Raw genomic sequence first — 26,410 nt, 5'->3', positions numbered from 1 at the left:
GCCATTTATAATGTTCTAGGAAAATTTATGTGTCTCAAGTCTTTTTTTAAAGCTAGATTTTGTCTGTTTCCTATTTTAATACAGCTTGGCAAGGCTAAGCCTGCTCTGCCTATGGACAGATAGCAAAGATGATGAATAGCCCTAAAGTTTAGTTTTGTTTGAACAGCTGCAGAATTTACTTTAATATGGACTGAAATATTCGTGACTAGGGTTATATTTGTTTTCCCGAATAGGAAAGATGTCATTCTTCACTGCAGTGAAACATCAAAGAAAAAAAGAATTTTGTAACCCTGTGTTAGTCTCCTGTTAGAAGAGAATGATGTAAAAAAGCTGGAAAAGTTTCCTCTGCACCAAAGGGAAAAAGCAAAGCTTTTACATTTTCTTGTGGATGATGTTAGATTTCGGTCTTCAAAATTCGTGACATTAGATTTTTCCCCGCCCCAGCTTAGTGTGTGCTTTTATAACATGTTCTTCTTTTCTAAATGACTTAAAAGAGTGGGGAAAAAGAGGAAATAATGCTGTTTTCTTTCAGGGAGTTTGAGGCTCTGCATAGATTGGTATTATGAGATAGGTGTGCTGTGTTGTACCAGAGGCGCTGATCCCACAAACACCCAGGCTGGTACCTGTTTGCAGCGCAGCTCACCTGGGAGCATCTACGCCTTCCCTTACTTGGCAACCAAGTTACAGGGGTGGGAACCGATGTTCCCACACTTCCATTTTTCCTCTAAAGTGTGGGTTCTCAGGCATGGAATAGTTTGTTTTTCCTGAAGAATACTAATTATTCGATCTTTTGATGTTGTGAGTTTTATTGCTTTTTATTTTGCTGGTTTGTTTTTGCTACCTGATGATTGCGTCATAGGGAGAAAACTTTTCTGAAGTTCTAAATCTGCTCTTTTACCCTTGGGATTTTGTTTTCATGACGAGAAGGTTTTGTGCCTGCTCAAAACCTGATAATTAATAAATATATAATCATTTGTATTAAAAGACATTGAAAAATTACACAGCCTACATTAAATTATGTTGCAATTGTTAGGATTAGAGACTCAGAATCTGTTATCTGCATGCCTTGTGTAATTTTTCTTTGTTTTTATTTTACAGGATGCTGTACTTTCGATGAGCCTCTTAGTTCCTGTGGCTATACTCAGTCAGATGATGATGATCTTAACTGGGATCAGGTGAACGCACCAATAAAGCCCCCCTCTGGTCAAGGGATGCCATCTGGTTGGTCTTTTATTTTGCTTTGTTTCGCTTTGACGTTAACTTACGTGTTTATTCAGCATTTCTTGACAGTACTATTGTTAGAATGTTACTTCGTCTTAATCTGTTTGTTAATTGCAAGACTCAGATCTTCCCAGTGATGTTTGTGAGTGATGTTTTGCAAATCAAACGGTTTCTTTTGTTGAGTGTGGAACATAAAGGTAAGAAAGTAGAAATAGAAAATAGTGTCATCAGGGAAGGCAGAGAGAAAACAGAATGATGGCATGAAAATGAATATGAAGTAGTACTAGAAACATGCAGACAGGATGACTCAAAGGAAGAGGGAATAGTAGAGATAAAACAAAGGTGGCCTTAGGTATTTTCATTGAAAGAGATATTAATCAAAACCTATTCTGAAAAGAAATGCAGAGTGAAAAAGAGATGAGAGAAAAAGGAGAGGAGAGGTACCCCGAAACAGAAGGCCTCAATGATATTGTGCTTGTTGTGTTACTATTGTTTATTGTACTTGTAATGTACTTTGTGCGCTGCATAATTCCATAGCAACAACCATTGCATTCTGTTGAACTTAGTTTACTGCAGTCATTCCTTTACCACTTCACCCACCCACCCAAATATGTAAAATCTGACCATTGGTTTTAAATGATTCGCTAGCCTAAAATTTATCTAGGCATGTTTAGAGTTGCCCCCCATGTACTGATCTCCATCTCTTGGGGGATGATTGCCTGCAGCCCAGCTCAGCATTTTCTTTGGCTTTTAAAGACTTGGCCTCTTGTGACTATTGTCACCTAAAAGTAGCCAAAACAAAAAGACCACTTCATAAAATCACTGGCTGTAGCATCATGGGACTACTTCTGCAGTAGCCTCATAATTTAGTATAAATATATCCAGAACACTTAAAAGCATAGCAGATGAATGTCCTGATGTTTCACATCGATTTCACTTAGTTCTTCAAAGGACTCCTAATGTACTTCAGCGTTTGTGTAAAATCTCTTTAATGGTTGTCCTTCTCAAGAAATGTTCCTTATTTTTGGATAAGGGAATTAGGAGATAAACAGTGTGAATCTTCAGAAGTGACTACATAAACAAAACCTGAATGTATCCACTCATCACTAGTGGTCTAATAAATGCACTAATGTATGATATGCACCAGTCGGCCCTATTCACTGGTACAAATGCTGTGGTCAGTGGTCTTCACTATAGATTTATCAATGTCGCCATGTGTTGTGGACATCATATCTGAGGGTGAACTGAAGTGCCTTTTCCGTCAGCACTTTTGTTTCCTCTGGCAAAGGTAGGACTCGCGCTTCAAGATGAATGTTCGGTTTGCCTGAGTCCCAGCACTTGGATTGTCGTGCTAGATTGAGTTCATCATCCCAGATAACGGAGGCTCGTGCAAATTCCTTTTTAAACTGGCTCTTGTCCAGTGGTGTTGGCACATGCTGCTAAAAATTTTCTGGACTATTTCATGAGTGCTTAATACTGTTTCTCAAGTTGGCGCTAACACATGTCGTTTATCAGTCATCTTGGCTTGCAGTACAAGCTATACATTCTTTTTCTCAATCACACCACAGGAAATTGTCTTTCTATTCCAAATTTCATTCATTACTGTCCCTGCTTGGATTTTGTGAAAGCGATTGTTGGTATATGTTGTTCAGTCTTCTTGGCAGATAGAAGAGGTTCAAATCTGTGTTCTTTTCTGTGATAACCACAGGCTTGAAGATTTTTTTGTTTGATTGTTTTGTTTTCCCAGGGCCAATAGTCCAGACGAGGGACTGGTATTTTTACGGAGGGAAAAAGATACATGTAATTTTATTTATCAGATGTCGTACAACTTGTTTCGTATTTGTCTTCCTGCCTTTTTATCAGAAGACTAAAATAATGTTCTGATGATCAAGTAAAAAGATATTAAACTTGGTAATAAATTATATTTAGAGTTTAGGGAGTTTTATTTCTGCCCATAAAGGAAGTGAAATATGCTTTGGGAGTCTTCGGTCAGGAGATGAACAAGTTAGTCTGAGGAGGGTTGTGGATATCCGTGCCTTAAAAGGTCAAAAACCCCTTTGAGAGGGAAAGAAATGCTCACTTCTTTGAAAATGAGAAGCAGTGTGTCTAAGGGCACGATTCAGTCAAGTGGTATCTAATTTTTCCTCATAATTTCATCTAGACATTTTTTCCTGTTCTTGTTCAAATCATCATCTTAATGATTTTAATTCGTTTTCAGTTAGCCTTAGCCAGAGGGTTGTGTGATACACTTAAAAAATGATTTCAAGTAGTTTGTCAGCAGTTTCTGAGCTACATATTTTAGAAAAAAATAGCTTGAGATGATAATGAATAGAACATCTTAGATTAATGGTTTGTGGGGAATTCTTGGCTTGAAAGCAAAATGCTTTATGCAACGATGTTGTAATACTAGACTGAAACAAGAACTCTCAGTTCAGTAGTCCCGTGTCAGTAGGAAAAATTAATGCACATAACATTCCTAATTTCAGGCAATATGCTCCAGTGAGCGACTTGATGTCAATATATAATATTTTGTATAATTTGGTGGCAGTCAGGGGGAAGCACACTAGTTATGGGATTTGATTTATTTTAATCCGCATGAGACAGTTGAGAGCATAACTATACTTCAGATAGATAAATATTTTGGCTTGATATGTTATTTCGGTGGGTCAAAAGAAATGTCATATAACGTTCATGCATGTGTACACGCATTAATGTACACACTGTATTTACATGCTGGTGAACATTAATAGTTCTTAGATCTAATTTTAGATGAAAACTGATAAGTTATATCAAAGATGATAATAAAAAGTTTCTGAAAGTGTTTCTTAAAGCGGGCTTCAATCCTTGTTGGATTGTTACTGTAATAAAGAAATATGAAGTTATTGCTACTAAAGTAGTAGCACTCCAGTGCTCTGATTTTCTTGATAAATATAAGTGTGACCTTTAGTGAGTCAGTACTAATCTGAAATTGTGTTAAACAGACACAAAAAACGGTGACATGTATATTTCTGTATATATTTGTATGGATTAAATGAGAGTGGTTAATCCACTGCTCTTCTGTTTCAAGTGTCCTGTGGGTCAGATGAAGTAAATGCTATAGGAAGAATAGCTCTTCCCTTTTCTCAGCCTCTGCCTTTCTCCTTGGCTTTCTGTTCCAAGAATGTATGTTTATAATAGTGTTCAAAACTATAATTATAGAAACACTTAGTCATTATTAATGCCATCTTGCATTGTCCTATAAAACAGTTACAGTAGTTTGATATTAATGTGTTTATATAATAGACGTTTACAATTACAGCTAAGTGTATACCCTCTAGCTGTAGTCCAGTAAAGATGCCTTCAGAAAAATATGCCCAAATAATAGATTACTCTATTGGAGAAGTGTTGGCAGTGGGGCGGAGTGGCTGCAAGGGCAGCCTCTGTGAGAAGAGACCGGGGGCTGCTCCTTGTTGAATGCATCCAGTTCCAGCTGGCTCCAGTGGACCCACCACAGGGCACAGTTGAGCTCCTTAGTGATGCTGGCGCCTCTGGGATAGCTTATTTAAGAAAGCATAAAAAGTGCTGGGCAGCAGCTATGAGAGAGAGGAGTGAGAAAAACATGAGAGAAACAGCCCTGCAGACACCAAGGTCAGTGAAGAAGGAGGGGGAGGAGGTGCTACAGTCACTGGAGCAGAGAATCCCCTGCAGCCTGTGGTGAACACTATGGTGAAGCAAGGTGTCCCCTGCAGCCTGTGGTGAACACTACGGTGAAGCAAGGTGTCCCCTGCAGCCTGTGGTGAACACTACGGTGAAGCAAGGTGTCCCCTGCAGTCCATGGAGGACCATGCTGGAGCAGATATCCATGCTGCAGCCCATGGAGGACCCCATACTGCAGTAGGTAGACATGCCCCGAAGGAAGCTGCAGCCTGTGGTGAGCCCACACTGGAGCAGGCTCCTGGCAGAAGCTGCAGCCCAGTGAGAGGAGCCTGCGCAGGAGCAGGTTTTCTGGCAGGACCTGTGGCCTGTTGGGTTAACCATACCAGAGCAGTGCATTCTGAAGGACAGTACCCTGTGGAAAGGACTGATACTGGAGCAGTTCCTGAAGAACCCACGTGGGAGGGACCCACATTGGAGCAGTTTGTGAAGGACTGTCTCCCATGGGAGGGACCCCACACTGGAGCAGGGGAAAAGTATGAGGAAGAAGGAGCAGAGAATGAAGTGTTATGGACTGACCATAACCCTTATACCCTGTCACCCAGTGCCACTTTACAGGGAGGAGGTAGAAGAGTTGGGAACAAAGGAGTGAAGTTGAATCTGGGAAGAAGGGGTGGGCTGGGAAAAGGTATTTTTAGTTTTTTGTTTCTCATTATCCTACTCTCTATTTTTAATTGGCAATAAATCAAATTAATTTTCTACAAGTTGAGTCTGGTTTGCCCATGACAGTGATTGGTGAGTGATATCCCTGTCTTTATCTTGACCCACAAGATTTTTTTGTCTCATTTTCTCCCCCTCTCTTGTTGAGAAAGAGGAGTGAGAGAGCGGCTGGGTGGGTGTCTCGCAGCCAGCCAAGGTCAACCCACCAGTAAAGACATTCCCAATCCAATTAATCACTTGGATGAGATTTTATTTTTTATGACGTTTTTGATTAGTGTGGACAGTAGTACCATTCTTCTGATCTTGCTTGTGTCACATTGATGGCATCTTCGGTATTGGCTTTCTTTTAGAAAATAGCAAATTTAGAACATAATAAATTATGCCAGTTTCTTGCAGATTTATGCCCCACAGGTACCTAAAAACCACTTCTTTGCATTTGGAATGCAGTTGCAAAGGTCCTTTTCCGAATGAGCTGCTTGGCCTTTTTTTTTTTTTTTTTTTTTAATTTCAGTATAGAAGGGTTTCCCCTTCTAGACTGTATCAAATATGAGCTGCTTCTCTCTATTCTTTGTCTGTTACCTCCTTAGTTGTCTTATATTAGCATAAGCGTCATTGCACCAGTTTTACTTTCTGCTACACTGTGATAGCAGTCATCTTCATCTAGTCAGTAAATTTTCAGGGAGAGATCTTCATGCGTTTCTTCATGTTGCTTCACTGGAATGTGCTCCTTCTAAACACATGTGGCCTTTTTTTTGTTTGTTTGTTTGTTTTTTTTATTTCTTTTGTCATTGTGTCTTAAAAAAAAAAAGGTTGTCCCTAAACCCCTTTGCACTGATCTGATCAGTACTGTGTTCTTATTTCATTCATTTGTTCCATTTTTTATTTTGTGTTTACCCCGCAGTTCTTGTTTAGTGCTCCAAGGTCCTGTAATAATGCAAATAAACATGAACAGTCTTCTGGAGCTTTTCTTCTGCATTTCTAATCTGATTTTTGGTTGATCTCCCAGATCTTGATTTCTCTCTCTGGCCTATGCCTGCTCTACTCTCACTCCATAGTCCCATTTATGCTCAAGTCCCACCCAATTCATCGTGGCCTGTCATTATTCTGGCATTGTGGTTTTCCCACAGAGTACTCTGGTACTTAACATTAAAGCTCAAAACTATTGCTTATTCTGAGATATTTACGTGAAGGAATGCGGGCTGAGTGTGCGAGACTGCAGTAGCAAAGCCCTCTGACACCTGGCAGTGTATCCTAGAAGGGAAGAACAGAAGAACTGAGAGCAACAGAGGTGTTCATTGGATTTAAGGGAGAGGATGAGGGGGGGTGCAAGCTGAAGAATTAATAGGTGTTTAAATATACATATGGACACATACACATGTATGGATGGATACCTGTTTACCGATTGAGAACAACTGGCATACAGACAGCAGTGAAGAGAATGCAGGTTCAGAGCTCTAAAACACTGAGAGGCAGGATCTGGGGTAGTCTGAGGAATGAGTAGGGTAAAAGTTGAGAAAACTCAGATGAGTAAAAGAAACAAAGAAACAAAATACAGAGACGTATGCAAATTTCAAATCAAAACAGAATTTATGAGGTATTTGAGTGCATTGTGTTAGTTTATGTACTGCTACAGTGAGTCTTGTCACTGACAGTGATGCAATTAGAATTTTACAGATTACTGTAAGAAATGCAGACATTGTCAAGACTCTGCTCTATTTGTGATTCGCTGGATACCATTTCTGTTCATGTCCATGTGTTTTGTTACAAAACACTGTGTTCAGTTGTGTAAAATCTTTCTACAGTGTTTCACAGTTCCAGAGGACAGTAGCATCCTTTTTTCTTCAATGCCATGGTTAGTTTGATATCACTGAAGGGGTGTCACTGCATTTGCAATGAGTCACTATTTTAGAATAGTTCAAAAGCAATTATAAATCAAATCTTCACAGGCTGACATTCAGTGCATTGAAAGGATGTTTTTGGCAATGAAGATTTCTGTGTTTAATACAGTGCTGGTCAAAGCCAGGATGAGGATTCTGTTTGTGCTATTTGAGGTGATAATATATAATTTTCATGGCTATGTGTAATTTTTTGAATGGCCTTCTATGGTTATTTGTGTCCTGATTATCTAGTGTCGCTTAATGTTTATCAATATCAGTGCAGTGTCTGCAGAAAATGCATATAATGCTTTATTAATTATTGTTTAAAATGGTCTTTTGGTATCTAGTTAGCAGGCATGCATAACTAGCAGATATTCCATAAACCAAGATACTGATTTAGGGGAGTATTTAATACTGTAGAATGTGAAGTAGTGGTGTGAAAAATGTAATTGTTGTTTAATTGTGTGTAGAAGAGTTGTGATCCGTTTTAAAAAGACAGATGAAGTGATCAGTTGGCAAGTGTATACTAAAGCCAACTGCAGCATCTTACCGTGTAAAGTTATCCTACTTTGACTTTCTGTTGTGATTAGTATTTTATAATGAAGTATATTTTAGCACTGCATTGTGTTTGTGTTCTGTGTTAGTAGGGATGCTTTTCTTCTGTTTACATTCATATAGAAGAGAATTAAATATGTTCCTTACTCAATGCTGTTTCTCCCAGATTACTTTAAATAGTGGCATTTTTAAATTCATCTGAATGCTATCCAGAGATAACGTGAAGTACTGTCAAGGTGTGGGAGTTGCACCTCGTTCATGGTGTTCAAGTTTGATTTTTCTCATAGACTTTTCTAGACCTGGAACATGAGCATGTTTAGCATTTTGTTGCACATCCAGGTAGTAGCTGCAGGCATTAAGGACGTTGCCTCTTTTGCAAGCAGCTCCAGCTCGTGTTGACATATTCAAGACGGTTTCCAATTAACTGCGTAAGCTAATATCAGTTGCTGCTAATATGGAGCAACATGGGGGTCAGCCCGAGCAAACCACCCGAGTACGGACCCAGCCAGCTTCGTGCTGCTATGGCTACCATGCAAGCCCTAGAGGGGTTAGCTACTTTGAAAACATACTTAAAGACTTAGCGAGTAGCGTACTTAACAGATTTGTTCAACAATCAAAATAATGCCACCAGCTACATCTGAGATATTGCTTGTTGTGAGAGCTTACAGGAATCTTACAGTCATTTTTGTAACGTCTGACCTGACTTACTGATTTCAGCACCTGGCGCAAACACTGGATTTATTACAAATATAGAGCATCCAGTATTCTTGCAAAGGGTAGTAAAAGATTACTCAGTATCAGAATCTCTGATTCTGAATTACTGATGGACAATGTTCCTGGCCTGCTTAATAGGCAACTAGACAAAATATTTGAATGTATTTTGCCTATACGCCTGATAGCTTTCAGACAAAATGGTGGGGTTAAATATGGTAATGATTAGTTTAAATTTTTGTTGTAGATGTTCTCTACATATGACTTCTATTTTACACTTTCTTCTTCTGTTGTACAACAAAGTATTTTGAATATAAACGGTGTGGTTCATGAGATAATGCCCAATGTAGGTGACTGACTTTCAAATTTTCATTTGAAGCAATGGGCTTTCTTTAGTATTTATAACTGTAACTTACCGAGAGGAGGATAACAGTTGTCCTGTTTTCTTACGCATTCCAGCAGCCCTCTGATATTTTGAGTACAAAATCACAGAACATGCTGCAACTTGCCGAAGTGGGTGGGAGACGCTATGTTAGAATCCACCAATAGTTATTGCAGATTTGTTAAAGATGTCTGACTGGAGAATGATGATATGATAAATTATGACTTTTTAAATGTTTGAGGAACTCTTCTCTTCCATAAAAGTGAGATAGAGGCTATATGAAAGGTCTGGGAATTACTTCTCATTAAACCGGAGTATTCTCGAAGCAACCTTGGAAGACAGAGTTGACTGCTGAGGGTGTTTCTGTGTAACACCGTGCAGTGCCACATGGTGCTAAGCAAGCCCTCTAGCCGAACTCATTTGCCTTGCTGTGATTACACGTTTCCTGCTGAGGTTATATATAACACCTGCCATCATATATGCTGAGAAGCAGCTAACGTAATAAGCTAGACACTGGAGCTGGGTTTGAAATGGAGTTCTTGACAGCAAAAATGTTTAGGATTACAAAGTTTTACTATTACACATTGGAAACCCAGGCTCCTTCCCGTCTTCCACCCGTAGTGCCAGACACTGTCCTGCTGGTTAAGTGCATCAGAATCTTGTTTCAGATTTTCCTGCTAAATTAGAAGTACACTGACTAACTGGGCTTTTGTTTGTGTGTGTTTTTTGCCTCCCTGGAGTGTTTGTGAGGAGTTCCTTCAGATGAAATAGGAGAGTCCCAACAGGAGAGAGGGGAAGTGAAGTGGGAGAATCCCAACAGGAGGGAGGGAAAGTGCTTCATGTTGTAAAGCCAGTAAATAATGGTTAAAGTATTTTATCAGGGATTCAGGACAGCTACCCGTGCATTACCTTCTAGTGAACTTGCATTTTTCAACTGGAATATTGGTCTGGAAAAGAAAAATTCGGTTACTTCTGGTGGAGGCTCTTGGTTCAGAAAAGACCACACAGAATGTAAATTTTCTTTCCTGGGGATGTGCCTGAGACATGGAAACGTACCTCAGGAAGCTTTAATCTGGATAGTTTGGGACTCCATAGTAATATAAATTAAGTTAGTGCATGCTTAAGCTTAGGGTTCCCTAGAGATTCACTCAGCGCTGAAGACTATGTTACTGTACCTTCCCTGCCATGGGAATCTTACTGAAACCTCTGCAGTTTCTGCTCCAGTTTCAGCAGACTTGTATCAAGTAGCAATACATTTTTTGTGCCTGTTCGTCTGGCTATTTTCTGCTATTGGAGAATGAAAATACTTAGCCAGTTTGAGAAAAGCTGTGACCAGTAAAAAGCCTGTGAGGACTGTGAATAAACAGTGAGTCTGAAGATGCTCCTCTAGGAGCTGCACTCACTGCATTGCAAGATCAGGAGAATAATCAGAGTATTCCTAAATAAGCTTTTTCTTGTTTAGTAATTAATCTACTGGAAAAAAAGCCTCTTAATTTTTTGCAGTCTTCAGGGCTTTTCTTTCAGGCTCATGCTTATCCCATTAGATTTCTTCTCATCCAGCTTGCCCTTTAGAAACTAATAAAGAGTGGATCAAAACTTTTCCTTGCATCTACAGGCTTTAAAGTGTGTAGTGTGACTGCCTCCATTTCAGGGCCTAAGTCAGTTATTTCCTGAGTTAGAAGTTTATCTTTTAAGACAGTTCTTCTATATGACGAGATCATAGTCACAGTCACGGTTAAAATGCCAGTGAGCTGGAGTTGGACTCCATCACTCCTCTTCAGGAGTGCAAACATTATGACTCCTCAGGGAATCATTTTCTTGGCATATTATTTTAAGGCTTTTTGCTGAAATTAAAGAGGGAATTCTTGTCTCAATTAGATTTATGGGAGATTTTTTCATCCCTTCTTACAGCACTTAATTTGTTGGCAAGCATTGATGACGGATAGTATGTTGTTAGCAGTTTGAGCTGTGACTATAGTAAGAGCGGCCAAAAAGTCATTGATTTGAGTGATTTGAGGCAGAGGTCATTAAATGCTGCATCAGAAAGCTATTTGGCAAACCTGTCATTCACGGAGTGCTTGTTCTTTGGGTTGAATTTGAAATTACTCTGAAGTACAGGACAGTGATAAAGAACGCTTCTTCCTCATCAGTGTCAAAACCCAGGCTGGTATTCCAACCAAACAAATATTCTGATCACAGTTTAAGAACAATGTATTTTTAGCATCTCCCTTTGTCTTCCTCCTTTTACCAGAGAATTATGTGGTTTAAATTACTTCATTAACCTTAATCAAGCCTCATAGGAAACGCTGTATGTAATATTGTAAAATCTGATTCACAGTAGAAGTGTGCTGGAAAATGTCTAAAATTTTGCAGAGTGATGTTTCTTCGCTTAGTGCGTGGGCTTCAACGACTTTTTTTAAATGAAAGTAATTGGTTCAGCCAAAATCAGCACATTTAGGAAACTACGTACAGCCACATAGAACTTCCGCTTGCAATGTGGCTTCAGGCATCTCAAGATGCCCACGCTTTTTGGGCTTCTGCTCCCAAGGTGAGGACAGTCATGTGGCAGTACATCAGGTGGCAAATGCGGCTGGAGAGCTAGGTTAGTACATGAGCAAAATGGATGGATTGTATTTTGTATTGTATTTAAGTCCTCTTGTATTTGAAGCAATCAGATTTCCCAACATATCAGACACAGTCTTAATTCCCTTGTATATGTTTGTAGAACTCGGAGTCAGAGAAGAAGCAATTAAAAGACTTTCATGAATTCCATGAGCTGAATTAAAGAGCTCAATACTTTTGTTCTCAGTGTTAAAGCAATATAGTTGTTTCCCTCACCAGCTGAAATAATGCATTCTTCATCTAGAAGTCACAACATTTCTAATCAACTGCATTTCAGTAGCACAAAGGAAAAAAAAAAGTACTGTCTGGACCTCATTGAAAATTTAATGATGTACGCAGCCATTTAATTATGAGAAAACAGGTGCAGGTAATTATCCAAGTCATAATGTTGCAGCAGCTAATAACATCAAATATTTGTGATAATTGCATGCAAGCAATTGATCACAGTTCTGTGCTTCTGACATGGTACAGATTTAAAAAATGCTTTTTAATACATACATTATCATATTAGAACATGGAAGCTACAGATGCACTTTTCTTATCAGTTTCTTCATATACTATGATTATGCATTAAGTTCAAATAGGATTGTATTGTTACTTCAAAGTTTACTATTTCATTTTTCCCCTTACCATAGAGGGGAGGAATGTCCTTCAGCCAAATCTGAGTTCCTGATTTTCCCATACTCACACCTTTACTTCTTCTAGGTGTCACAGTGAACTCTTGTGTTGTTTGGGTTTTTACTGGAGCATGACTGGGCAGGGTATAATTCACTATTCATTAGTTGCTGTTGCGACATTCATCTCTTCCTAACATCCCAAACACCTTCAGATCAGAAAAAGGTGAGAGTGAAAACTAGACTCAAAAAGGCAAGTAGAAACCCACAATAGGATAAGAGAGAAATTAATGTGCAGAGGTTCAAAACAACGATGGTGGAAAGTCCTCGATAGAATTATGGAGTGTAACTGTCACCTGTTCCTGGAAGCACTTAAGCAGTGTGTGAGTCCCACCGTACTGAAGGGGAAGTTCTCCAAGTCCCTGGTATGTATGCTGTCGAGCATTGTGGCACCAGCCTGAACTCAGGAGTCAGATGTTGTTCTTCCCAGAATGTCTGTCTCTGCAATTGCAAAAGTAGTATATCAGACATGACAATGGGATGATCCTTAATGTATTCTTTTACTTCTTACGTGTTGAGGGGAATTGGGAATTTGCTGAAGAGGCTGTTTCTTATATGCAAGACCTGTGTGATCAGGCCGCTGCTCAAAGGCATTAGAGGTGCTCCTTTCTGAAGCTTTTTATAATTCACATCTTGCGGTTGCAAGGAAATGGCCCTGTTCCCAGGATGAGAACTGAAGTTGTTCATTAGCCCTCCTTTTGCACATGGGCTATTGTAGAAGAGAAATCAACATGAGAAATCAATCTGTAGAAGAGAAATCAAGATTTGTTGAACACTTGAGAAAGCTCTGGAAGGAAAACAGCAGGTGATGGGAAGCAGGTCCCTGGTCCAGTCTTTTACCTCTGCAGTATTTTAGTGGTTTTCAGTTAATAGGAATCAATGCTAATTACTGCTTGAGTGGCAGGCAACACTGACTGTATGGTTCTTACATCTTAGGAAAAGAGTATCCTACCACTGTACTGCTACTTACAGGGTCATGCTGGGATTCTTACAAGTGGCATCCCAAGAAGGAACTGAAAGAGAGGATGAACTTTCAGAGGAGGATTGTGGACTCTTCTGTATCCCAAATAGGGAAGGGTGCTTTTCTAGAAGCTAGCAGGGTACCTGAAGAAAGGGATGTAAAACTTGCTGCTTTCCATGGCATTTCCGTATGAAGTTTCCTTATTAAGCAGCCACACATCAAAAGAAACACCTTTGAAAGGTCCAGGCTGGGTTGATGAGGATCCTGTTCTGAGGAGATCTGGGATATTGTGTACCTGCTGTTGAGCTAGTGCCTATGGATACTGATTAATCCAAAAAGCACCATGCAGGACAACGTGAAGATGCGACCTGAGTTCTGGAAGCTCAGTGTGTAGCAGCACTAGCAATGATTATGTGCCTGAAACAACAAATCCTCATGTTCTAGAGTGGACTTGGTCAGTGGCAGCATCCAAGTTCTCTTTGTGAGTGCACAATGCACTATGTGAAATTTAATGAGCCGAAATTTTGCAGTGTAATAAATTGATGTACCATGGATAAAGAGATATGGTGTCTTTCAGCAATGATATTTAGGCGTTATGTTTGCTGTGGTGTTTTTCTTGACATGTTTAATTTTAGTGTGAGACATCTTTGTGAAGGCAGAAAGTTGTTTGGAGAAATGTCAATTCAGGCGTTTTACTTACATGACTTGCAAAATGTAAGCTGCTTTACTAAGTGCACGGCAGATTTTTTTTCCCCTGCTTTTTAGTGTATCAGTAACAACAATTATATAATTAGTAAGAAGTTCATTATTATTTTAGTTACAGCAATGAAAAGCTATATTTTGCAAGGGCATGTTATAGTGCCTGTTGAATTTAAATTACTCATGCTAATTGTTGTAGTGTGTCTACATCCAGTTGTAACTTTAAGTTAACATCAAGTATTAAAACAGGTCATTTTACCTCCTGTGCAAGTCTATAAAGAAGCAAAGTTAATTTAAAAAAAAAAAGGGGGGGGGGGGAAGTCCTTGGAATACACACCTTGGATATGGCATGTATTCACCAGTGCAGTTAATCATTTGGATTTCTACATGTATAAAATGGATTCATATTAGATGTAGTCTTCACAAGTTCACATCATTCATATCCCATCCGTTATTCCCCCAGTAATGTGCCTTTAAAGTTCCAGGAAAGAGCTCCTCTGAGGTCCTTTATTTACCCATATCACTGTCGTTCAAACGAAAATACTGTTTTGGAAAAGCTAGTTCTCCGCCTGTAATATGGAAATAAAAATTGATACCGCATTGATGCTTCAATGACTAGAATGCATCTTTTGTGTTCGGCAAATGGAGCCTATCCTGTGTACAGGAATCTAGAAGATACTCTGGTATAATCTCAGGTTGTCTAGTTTCATTCAACGATTAATTTTATTCATATTGAGAAGAAAAGTGTTTGAAATTATGTAACCTGAGGCCACTATTTTGTGTGCTAATAGTTGGGCTGCTTTTATGATGAAGCTGTGCGTTTCCTTTATGTTGCCTTTTAAGAGCCTTTCAATACTATTGTAAGGCTAAAGCCTAACAAAAGTCCTAATTTTTGTACTACATTTGTTAAATGACAGATCTTTGTAATGAAAGCAAAACTTAATTGCCAAAAGATTTATTCATTTTTGTTGCTTTGAGATTCTGGGATTTTTGTGACTTCAAGATTCTGTTCTTTTTCCTGTTCTGTACAGTTCCTGTGCCGTATGCTTCTTGGGAGAATATATTTATTTGCAAGAATTTCATTCTCTTCCATCTCTTCCATTCCTCAGTATGTGCATGAGATTTCTGTGGTCCAGAAGTCTTCATAGTGCCTCTCTAAATTCTGCTGAATCCACTAGGCACAGAGTTTGTTTTGCATCAGCTGTCGTGTTTGTTATTGTGTGCCAAATTTCTCTCTTTGCCACCTCTAACTTGAGATGCTTTTTCTAAGCATTATTATTATTTTTCATGGATTCATTTCCTAACTAAAGCTTTGTTGGTATACTGCAGTTTAGCATATCAATGATACACAGAGTCTAGGGAAGCATAGACTGTCAAATTCCCTAAAGGATGCTGGGATATCCTTTTTTACTTAATAGTTGCTTGAGCTTTGCTTTGCCTATTAAAATGTGTTCCTTCATGTTTTTCCTTATTTAAAGAAAATTTGATGGAACGTTTGAAGATAGGTCTAAAAAAGCACACACATTAATATTTATGGCATGTATTCTGACTACAGAAGGCCTGACTAGCAATTGGATATCACCATGTTGATGATTTTCAATACATCTGCTGAGCCACAGGATATTGTGAGCAAGGTAGTTGCCTTTACTTTGAAACGAACACATGAAGAGATTCGTTTTCACTTGGCTTCCACACACACTGATGCATTACTTGCATTCAAGATAAAGGGTGATATAGTCCGCTTTTTTCCAAGGCATTCTTCAATACTTAATATAAAGCTCCATACCACCTGCTTCTACCCCGTCAAGGTTAAATTGTGAAAAGGCATGTTTTTAGAAACTGATACCATTTTTCTGCAAGTTTGAGGTTGCTAATTAAGTGCAAATAGCAGCAGATAACACCAAGTTTTGTCCTGTTCTGTCTACAATTCTACAGTTTGTTATACAGGGCGTGTTAATTATAGCACAGTAATTAAAAAGATAATTACTATTTTTCTTTGTTCAGTACATTCTTTCTTATGGTATCAAAAAGCATTTTACCTCAGATAGTCTCAAATTCTTTTAAAAGAGCCAAATCTCGTTGGAAATGAAATTTTAAAGTGTCTTTTTGGAAGAGAGAAATGTTTTTTTTTATAATGAGACAAAACTTCCTGATGGAAGTTGTGAGGACAGCTTACTTAGAACCTGAACATGTTCATTTTTAGCGACACATTGCATCTGACTAGGGGCTGAAGCTGAATTACAGTTATTCTGTGCATCACTGCCATTGACCTTCACCTGGACCTTATTTTCTTATGCAAGGCTAGGTATATGCAAATGCTTACAACTAAAGTTGTGATGAACTGTATTTTGTGAGTGTAAGTTGCTTGTAATTCTAAATAATGATAAACTTTTATGAAGAGAACAAGGTAAAATAATTTTTTCTGTGTCATTCATTCCTCTCCTGCTCTCTTACTACTCCTCCCTCTAACTTCACGTCATTTTTCAGTAACAACAAAGAGAGAGTAGCCTATTCTGTGTACTTATTTTACCTTAATTTGGAGGATTATATTTCTAACTCTGTCACACTGAGAAAACATGTGGTATAGTTTTACTTTGCAGTTCCAAATGGTTTGCAGGGATCCCTGAAATATTTTTACTCTGAGACTTGGATGGGAATGTACTTCTTAATTTTATTGAAGTTTCTTTGGGAGAAGAGAAAGATTTTTGTTGTTGTTGGGTTTTTTTGGGTTTTTGTTTTGTTTTGTTTTTACAAGGAACACACTACATGTCTTTATGTACTCAGCAGCACTTTCCAAATATATGCATTACTTTAGTCAATGAGAGTGGAATATTAGGTTTCATTAAAAAAACAACAACAAAAAAACTCAAACCCCAGTAAATCAAAACCATTCCAGTCTTTGAAACAAAAAATCAACTACTTTCATACTAACCAACGAAGTAGCACTATATTTAAATATTGATGTGTTAAACATGGAACAGATACTAAATGTTACCACATAAATTACTAAAGGAAGAAACTCAAGGCAATAAAGCTGTGTGTACCATATGGTTGCATAGTGTTGTAGTAGGCTTTGTCACTAAGCTGGAAGTGTTAGCTTCTCTGCCTCTCTAAAACTTTTTTTTTGTCTAGTAGAGGTCAGGAGGAGACTAATATGAAGTCTGTATTGTCTCATGCCAGCCTACTTGAGGGTTCATAGCCCCTGTCTCCAAAGAACTTCCTTTTATCACATGCAAGATGCCGTCTGCTGGAATAGGCTGACATCAGATCCAACCTAGCATTGCCACGGTTCAGGTTCCTGCAGTTCCCCTCTGTATTTTGCTGTACTTCTTGGTGGAGGGAGGAGAGGAGCTGAAATGTTGCTCGGGCTTAGTGCTGAAAGGCAGGAGTTTAAGCTTTTGTAATAGCTACATCATATTGTAAAACAACACTTGGTTGTTTAAGGATGCAGGGAACTTTTAAATGACCAGATCAACTTCCTCTTAAACTTTTCTATAAGTGTTAGAAATTACATCAGAAGCAAGATTCTTTCAGCACATGTATAGAGTTAGATTGGCTGGGGGAAAGAACAAATAGTAGAGATACATCTGGAAAGGGGTGCTTGGGGAAAAAAAAAGTACTAGAAAAAGTGTGTATTACTTATATGGTCTCATGGTGGGTACTGGGTTGGTTTTGTTGGTGTCAGGCAAACTCCCTAATTTTCTGTTTAACTGAGCATTCTGTCTCAACAATCAGCCTTGAAGTCTAGTACAAGACACCATCCAATTAATAAATGTTGTCCTGTTTTACCTCGTCATGGGACTTAGCAGAATCTGTGCTAGATAAGCAGATGAAAATCATACTGTGGTCTGAGTGGGGCAAGTCAATAATTCATGCTCAGTGGTCAGTAGAATTGATAACTTCTGAAACAGAATTCAGAGGGCAAGAGATGTTTCCAAAATGAAACATCCAGTATGATGTTGGAAGACTGTATGCTAACACTCATTCAAGTCTAATGCATATTAAAATTCCCAGAGCAGATCTTTTTGGTATTTTCCAGCATTTTCTTTTTCTTTAAAGCAATTTAAAGTTGAAATAAGGCCTTCCTGGGTTCTGTCAAATGAATCCACCTTACTAATCCTGAAATACCTTTCCTTAGCATTTTGAAATCAAGTGGAATAGCTCCTGCTTTTAGAAGCCTTTCAAGATCATGCTGTGCTTTCAGCCCCTATTTTCCTGTACTATGAGATCATCCTTAGCAAGAAATGTAATGGGCCACATGACTGCTATTTTCTGTTTTGGAGGTAGACCGTGTCTATGAGATGTAGGAGAGCTGTAATGGTTTTACTTAAGATAGGTTGTCATTGTAGGGATAGATTTCTTGCATCAGTTTTCTCAATTAAATTCATGAAGCAGCAGCAGCAGCACTCTAGATGTTATACTGCAAATGTTTATAATGTGATTGAAGTATTTTACTTCGCTGTAACTGCTTTTGCAGAAGACCTCCAACAATAGTTCTTTGGTAAGTGCTATCTCGCATAGCAAATGTGATATTTTAGTTGTCAGTGTTGCTTAGGATTTTGTTTCTTACTGAGGTTTGTACAACTGGAGAGGAAGTACATACGTTATCATTTCCTGTGGATGGGCTGAGATGAAGCCTAGTTTTTAGGCAGTAGTTTCACACGTGCTTATATTAACTTGACTAATATCTTCCTTCCCCCATTAGGGAGGAGCAAGGGCTGGCTACTTCTTAGGCGAAGAGAGTTTGGGAGCCAAGGATGACCCTGGCGCTGGCTGTGCCCTCACCGATGGGGTGCAGTCCCACAGCATCTAAACGTAGCTGTCAGAGTAACGTCCTGCTAGCGGGATCCAAGGAAAGCTCCAGGGTCCAACAAGGATCCCCGGGCAGGAGCCGAAGGAGAAGGGGTCCGAGGCAAGGCTGGAGATGGGCACACTCTTCCAGCATCACTGGGGCAGGGACTGGTGGCCCAGGGCTGAGCTGAAATGGGGTTGCAGGGGAAGGGTGGCAGGTGGGACAGCAAGGGCTGGTAGTGCCTTCAGGGACTTCAGACCACCTTCTCCCACATCCGCAGCAGTAAAAAACCCAAAACAACAGAAACCAGAAAATCAGTTGGGTCCTTGGTTTGGTTTCCTGTGCAGCCGTGTAGGACAGAAAGAGGAAGGCACAGCAGAAATGTGTGGACCACTTTCAGTAGCAGTAGTGGTCTGTAGTGGCTTAAAGAACAATTTTGGCTACAGACGTAGGCCTTGAAATGCTTCCTAACCTAGCTTCTGCATTTCTACCTGATACCTTGCTTAACAGGTGTTGTATCAATAGTAGTTGAAACAATTCTGTGCCTGTTTCAAAAACAATTACATTTGATTGTAACAAAATTTCATGTTATACCTAGAGAAACTAAAAGTTATTGAAGGTTATGTATTTAAGACATACCTCCTGGAGAAGACCTTTTCTTCCGTCTGTCAGTGTGATCTTTTTTTCTGTTTGTTTAGCAAAACTGGAAAACAGTTTATTCCCATTTTAATTAAAACAAGGGTGGGTGGCTGGGTGGGGGGAAGCCCAGAAGAAAGTGTTGGTAATAAGATGTTTCCTGTGAGTCAACTAGTATTCAAAGTGTATTCCCTTACCGCAAGTTGATAACCTCCGTACCTCTTATGCTTGCTAATGACAAAAATTGGTTATTGCTGTATAGTAAAGAGTCTTTATGCTTCTGGCTTCAAGTAATAATAATAAAAAAAGGTAAAACACATATAAACAGCTTAAACAGGCTTGGTTTTTGCATACCTGTCAAATAAGTAATAGTACTCCGTAAGCTAAGTATTTGGACTCAATATTACATAGGGGGAGTATGGTTCTACTTTTCAGGAAACAAGAAAATTAATCAAGGATGTAATAATCATGACTAAAAAGTTACTATTTGTTTCACTTTCCAGAACAAAACGAACACTGTATCTCATTTTCGTGCATGCCATGTCCCTGTTTTTGTTTCAGTTCTGCGTGAACTTGACAATTAGTGTCCTTGTTTCATGCCTGTCTTCCACATACCTAGTGCAAAGGCATGTAAATATGAAAAACATGGCAAGGATTGAGAAAAGTGGCATTTGCCACCAATGACTATTTGGGAGAATCACTTGTCATGCAAAATAACCACAAACAACATGTAGCATGGCCCTCTTATAAGCTAATTTCTCTTTAGCTGGCAGTCATAAAATCTACACTCTTATTTATCCAAGGATGTCAAATGTTCTTCCAGAAATGAGTAACACCTCATAACAACCATGAGGCCCTGTGGTATCCTTCATAATTTACAGACAATCTAATTGACCTATGCAGGTTAAGTGACTCACTTGAGATAATGAGTCAGTGGCAGAGTGTGAAATAAAGCTAAGAGGTACTTACACTAGTTCATGATTCTTAACAGAGGACACCTATATTGCTTTCCACTCTAAAACACCAGTGCTGACTCAAAGACTACAATCAAACTTTCGTTGAAATGAAACCCAACCTTAATGAAAGAGGCAGTGGTAAAAGGCGAACTTTTTATAGTGGATGTTTGTGCTCAGCACTGGGTAATTACTGTAAAGAAACACACTAGAAGCGATGCGGGTATCTCTGCATAAGATGACAGATGTTGATTTGGCTTTGAATGTTGCCTGTTTTTCTCACTCTGGTGAGCCCCAGCTTTCAGTTGACTCAGTTTCTCTTTATATTAGTGCAAGGCTGGCAAAAGCCCTTCTTACTTGTTACGGAATTCGGTTTCATAAAGCCTGAGCTACACCTCTTCAGCCTTTACCCGGCCGCAGAGCATTGTGTCAAAGTGCTCCAAATTTGAGGGTTTCTCTCCAGCTGCATTTTATTTTGCAGTCATACATAAACGTTAGTATTCTGATATTACTTGCCAACAGTACCAAATGTATTTTTTTAAATTTCTAAGTATTATCAGGTGATGCAGATTTGTGATGCAGATGGCTTTTGAAGGGCTAGAGATCTCTTTGGCAATTGACATTTCTATGTCTCCATTTCCAAGTCTTTGATTTTAGAGACTGAGTCACTCTGCAGGTGTACGTAGGCACTAGTCATGCTTTTCAGCATCTTTGGTGATCATTTGCAAGACTTGGGAATCTCTTCTTACCTAGGATCAATTTGACCATTTTGAGGCTAAAAGCTGCAAGATGTTTGTGTGAAGATCTATGGAAGAATAAAGCAGAAGGATAAGGGAAAACATACAAATTATAGAGCTTTTAGTAGACTGTTCAGCAGAATTATTTCCACTGGATTTTCTATTAAAATGCCAACTATTTTTTAAAATAGTGAATGTTTATATTACTCTATTATCATATTATCTGAGCTTTCATGACACATCCAGCCCTAAAATACTACTTATCTGTGCTACTTAAGTATCAGAGCCATTATTAAGTAATTACAGTACTAAGTATCCATTCTTCCTTATCCTCAGACAATTAAAATAAAAAGAAAGATGGGGGAGGATTGCAGGTTTCTCTCTAGGTCTTAGTAACCTTACTAACCACAGTTGAGTACTGTAGCAGGAAAAATAGCTAGTCTATAATTGTTGTCCTAGCTGAGACAGATAGAAAATCATAAGCAATAGCAGAGTGACTACATGTTTTTATGCTAGAAATTTGTAAGGAAAGGTAAGCTATAGGAAAATACGAGTTTCGATCTCCCTGTGGATGTAAGCTAAATATTTGTAGTTGGTTTTAGTTGTTAGTTAGAGTTTTAGTTGTTTCTGGGGATATATTCTCTCTTGAAGTGCAAACAATGTTTTCTGACTATTTAAGCATGTGCTGTATTGTTGTAGGGAATAAAATACTTTCTGCTTTCCTCCTCATGCTTGATTAAAAAGTAATTTCCTGGTAATGATTTGCTTGGGCATTTGAGAACCCTTAAGCAACATTTTTACTAGCGTTTCTGAAAATCTTCAGTGTTTTCAGATTTTTTTTTTTCTTTCCTATTTTTTTTAATGCACTGAACTTGCGTATTACTCTTTAAAAAGAAAATGGAAAAAAAAAAGAAATCTTTTTAGCTGCCATGAAATAATAGGAATGCTACAGAGAATAACTGAAGTGCTGGTATTTTGGCTCAACCATTGTTTTTCCATCTGTTACAAAATAATTTGAGATCTTAAAGGCATGAAATACTATTTTTGTTGGTTAATCCAGGATTAAAATTAGTTCATGTAAAGAATGCTTTTCACACTTAGTTTAGCACACGTAATTGGTAGATAGATAACTGATGGACGTAAGGATGTAAATGCTTTCTGTAGCTTTATTACCATCATTGTATGTTTAGATCAAGCGTATGCTGCTATTTGCATAGTTTCACTTTATTCTAATTAAATTCGAAGGCTCCATCTTTCTTGTAGTAATCTTCCTGGTACTCATGAGGTCAGGTCAGGACAAACCAGGCAGTATAAATGCTTATGTATATGATGCAACTATGGTTTTAGAAATTACGATAGCTGTGGCCCCCATTAACAGAAATTAAAGAATCGGGATTCCAGGCAGAGGAAACAGCAACGTTTATCAACTGACTTATTTGGCCCGTTAGTATATTGAGTGCCCTTTCAAATTGACTGAGTTGAAGAAAGAAAGGGGGTGGGTTGTTGAAGGGGGTCAGCGGGAAGGTACACAGGGAGATGTTCAGGAGGAAACCAAAGAGATTGATGAGGCTGGCATCCCTGATGGAGCAAAGAAGTCAGGTAGAGTGTGGCAGGACAAGAAACTCCAGAAATTTAAAGAAAGAGTTAGGCATATAAGCAGTGAGAATCTTAAAATAGTTTTTGTAAATATGAAATAAACAGCAGTGCTTGTTAATAATAACAAAATAGTGAATTACCTACAATCAGAAACCCATCCTTTCTTAGGAATCCTAGCTTTTCATAAAAAATATATATTTTTTACAGACTCGAGTTCTTAAAGGAGTTAGGTTTCATAGGATTTTATTCTTTTCCTAGGCCTTTGTTTCCTCCTCCTCTTTCTATTCTGAAGGACTGGAAAACAGTAGTTATGGACTGCTGTTGATGAAGTTTACTCAGGGGGTATCAAGACAACAATTTTTCTAATCAAGTGTAAAGAATATTAAATCAGCGTAACAGGCTTATAAATTGTAATCATCTAAGTTAGTTTTAGTGCTGATCTTATTTTGTTTTAAAATACTCAGTTGAGGAAAAAAAAGGATTCTAGAGAATTCAAGATTATTCGTGTGTGCTTGCTTAAGCTAGACTCGCAAAGCCGTAGGTCACTCTTGAAGTAGCCATTGTCAGAATATGTTCCAGAATTTTTGCCCCTGACTTCTGACAAAACACAGAGATTCATAACACATTCTTCTACTTTGCCAAACCAGGATGAAAGTTGAATTATTTCATAATAGCAATATTGCCAGCCCCTGCAACTGGAGGAAGTTTTGGATGAAGATTTTTTTAAAAAAGGCAGTAAGAGCTTGTCTGCCATTGACACTTTTCAGTCATTGCTTTTTCACTTCCCCAGTATGACCTGTGTGAATTTTATTACTGAAATACAAGAAAAGGTGACAGACTATTATAAAAAGATGAGAGGAAGCAGTATATTTGTAAGACTGGACTGATTCATTCTCACTACCCTCCATTACAATAATGATATCAGCCAATCCACCTACTGAAGTGATAATGAAGTAGAAGTAATTAGGATTTAATAAAAATCTCCCTTACATTATTCTTTCAGGAAATTAACTTACATTCTGTTGAAGCTTAGTGAGTTTTACCTCCTATATCATGACAAGCCTTATCAAAATGATGAGCAAAGAGTAGGAATAGCCTAGATACATTTATCTGTTAATTGTTCATCATACGGTGAAGTCTGTCGAGTTAACAGTCTGCACAAAAAATCAAGTTTGAGTGTTATGAAATGGATGGTATTGCTGCCTAACTGAAAAGTTTTCTTTCTTTTTAAAATAAGTACATTAGAAATGATTAAAAAAAAACCCCTCTCTCTAGAGACTTCCATAAGAGAGTAAAGAGAGGATTAATTTTCAACAGACTTGTATAATTACAGTAGTTAGTGCAAACTTTAAACAAAATGCAAACAGCAGCACACGGTTTCTTTAGCATGAGAAATAATTCATTCTGTGCATATTCGGCATTCCGTACATAGCTGTTTGTTGCGCTTCACATAGCAACTTCTGTGTCTCAGCCGGCATTTCAGAATATTTGTTTAAAATATCCCCAAACTTCAAGAAATATGTCTACAACTAATTTTATTTCAAATGTTTTCAATGTGTTCTTAAATCTTAATCTCTGAATTTGTAAATCCATAATTGTGCAACATGTGAAAAAGATTACTGGCGTCTGCTAACTAAGTGTGCATTTGCTTTTGAGTAGACTATTCTCAACTTTCCTCTTGTGTTCAGCAGGTTATAAGAAGGAATAGAAGACAGATGACTTGGAAAAATGCAAGTGTAACAAAGAGAGAGCGAGTGAGTGAGCAGTTCTCGGTGTTCAGATTAATCTGACAGAAATAGCAAGCAATCCGGTTTGCCTGAGGATCTGGGCTTTTCACTGTGCTTCAGAGAGTGGATGTTTTGTAAAGGGTGGTTTTATTTGTAGTTTATTTTCTAGCTTTTCTGAAGAGGGGACTGAGGACTCTTAGGGAAGCTGGAAAAGCGGGCATCTACTTCAAAACAAGTCAACTTCCAAAGTGATTTTAAAAACTGTATTCACGGTACCATACCTACATTTTTGTTTGAATATATAGCTTGGAGTCTGGATGTTTATATACACAAAGTACTGTCTAACACACACAAAGTACTCTGGAAAATGGGCGCTATATTATTTGTATCTTGGCTAAGTACTAGAGTTGTAGTTATTACTTGTAATAGTAGCCAATTAAAAAAAAAAAAATCTGAGCTTTATAGCTCAGATTATAGGGAAGTTTTTAGTTTGAGTATGTTCTGCCACTGATATGATTTCCTTGGGAAATCATTCCTGAGATAATTTCGTATAAGTCTTTAAAATCTGGTACACATTTCATTTATTTGAAATTTCACCACTAAAATACTTCAGATTATTTGCAAAAATAAGGTAGCTAGGCTTCAGAGGATCGCAGCAAAAATTCTAGGAGAAGGAACAGCAGGGCTGCAAATTTCATTTTGGTAAATCAAATCAAAACGATGTTAAGTAAAATAATTACATTAGGCAAAATAAGAAGGTGACAAATGAGATGAGAGAAGAGAAAACAAATGCTAGTGTCTCCAGTAAAGCCAAGTGATTTTGTTGCTTTCCTAAAAATTTATGTCACTATGTTTTGCATTCCTGCTTTTGACACCAAGTTATAGTCTGAATGAAAAACAAAGTATTTATTATATTGTAAAGGGTAATTGAGTCTAGCAATTATTCAGTTTAGGATTTTCATTCTCTTTTAAGATTTTAATGTAATCTGTTTTATTATGACAATGTTTCATAATATTTCTGAAGGTTTTTGTCTCATAAAATGCTGTTGAAGTATAGCTTATTTGGGTATGTGAAACAGACTTTGAAAATAACAACAAAAAATGTTGGTATTACTTCAGAAGATACATTCAAATGGTTCATGTTTGTAGACAAGGAAAGGAGGTTTAATGGAACTGAGACTTTAAATAATATTTTAGTCAAACTTAAACTAAACTACAGCCAGACATAATAAATATGAATCAGTTTGGAAACTAATTTTTTTTATTGAATGTTAAAAATGCAGAACCATTACTTCCTAAGTGGTTGGGCATACTTACACCTAAACTATTGCCTACACTGCTTGCTTTTGTGGTTACCTAGATACAAGGCTCAGCTTAAGACTGCCTGCTCGTACATGGCAATTTGCTCTTAATATTAGGGGGGCAGAAGTAAGAAGCTGTTGATGTGAAACATGTTAATGATGAGTGACAGGCGGAAGCATTAAGGCGTATGTGTAGTAAAACGCTGCTGTGTCTATCATTGCCATGGTCAGCCTTCACCTCGCTGCTGCAGGGCACATTAAAATGGGGATGGGTTGCTCTGGGATCTTATCAATGCTTATAAATATCTAAAGGGTGGGTGTCAGGAGGATGGGTGGGTGTCAGGAGGATGGGGCCAGACTCTTTTCAGTGGGGCCCAGCGACAGGATAAGAGGCAATGGGCACAAACTGGAGCACAGGAAGTTCCATCTAAACATGAGGAGGAACTTCTTTATTTTGAGGGTGGCAGAGCACAGGGACAGGCTGCCCAGAGAGGTGGTGGAGTCTCCGTCTCTGGAGACATTCAAAACCCACCTGGACGCGTTCCTGTGCAACCTGCTCCAGGTGACCCTGCTCTGGCAGGGGGTTGGACTAGATGATCTCCAGAGGTCCCTT

At 38.4% G+C, this 26,410-nt stretch overlaps 1 protein-coding gene across 15 annotated transcripts in view; it reads left to right on the top strand.

Moving 5' to 3' along the window:
* The window catches only part of PTPRM (protein tyrosine phosphatase receptor type M), a 482,403-nt gene that overhangs the window by 111,059 nt on the left and 344,934 nt on the right, over positions 1–26,410 (top strand). For all 15 annotated transcript variants that reach the window (XM_074576689.1, XM_074576685.1, XM_074576684.1 and 12 more), the window contains exon 2: positions 1,099–1,221. In XM_074576689.1, the coding sequence (XP_074432790.1) occupies positions 1,099–1,221 (123 nt within the window). The remainder of the gene's footprint in view (positions 1–1,098; positions 1,222–26,410) is intronic.

This window comes from Larus michahellis, chromosome 2 (genome assembly GCF_964199755.1).
Source record: "Larus michahellis chromosome 2, bLarMic1.1, whole genome shotgun sequence".
Classification (NCBI taxonomy): Eukaryota; Metazoa; Chordata; class Aves; order Charadriiformes; family Laridae; genus Larus; species Larus michahellis.
The sequence above is the reverse complement of the archived record's forward strand: the minus strand, read 5'-3'. Positions and strand labels throughout refer to the sequence as shown.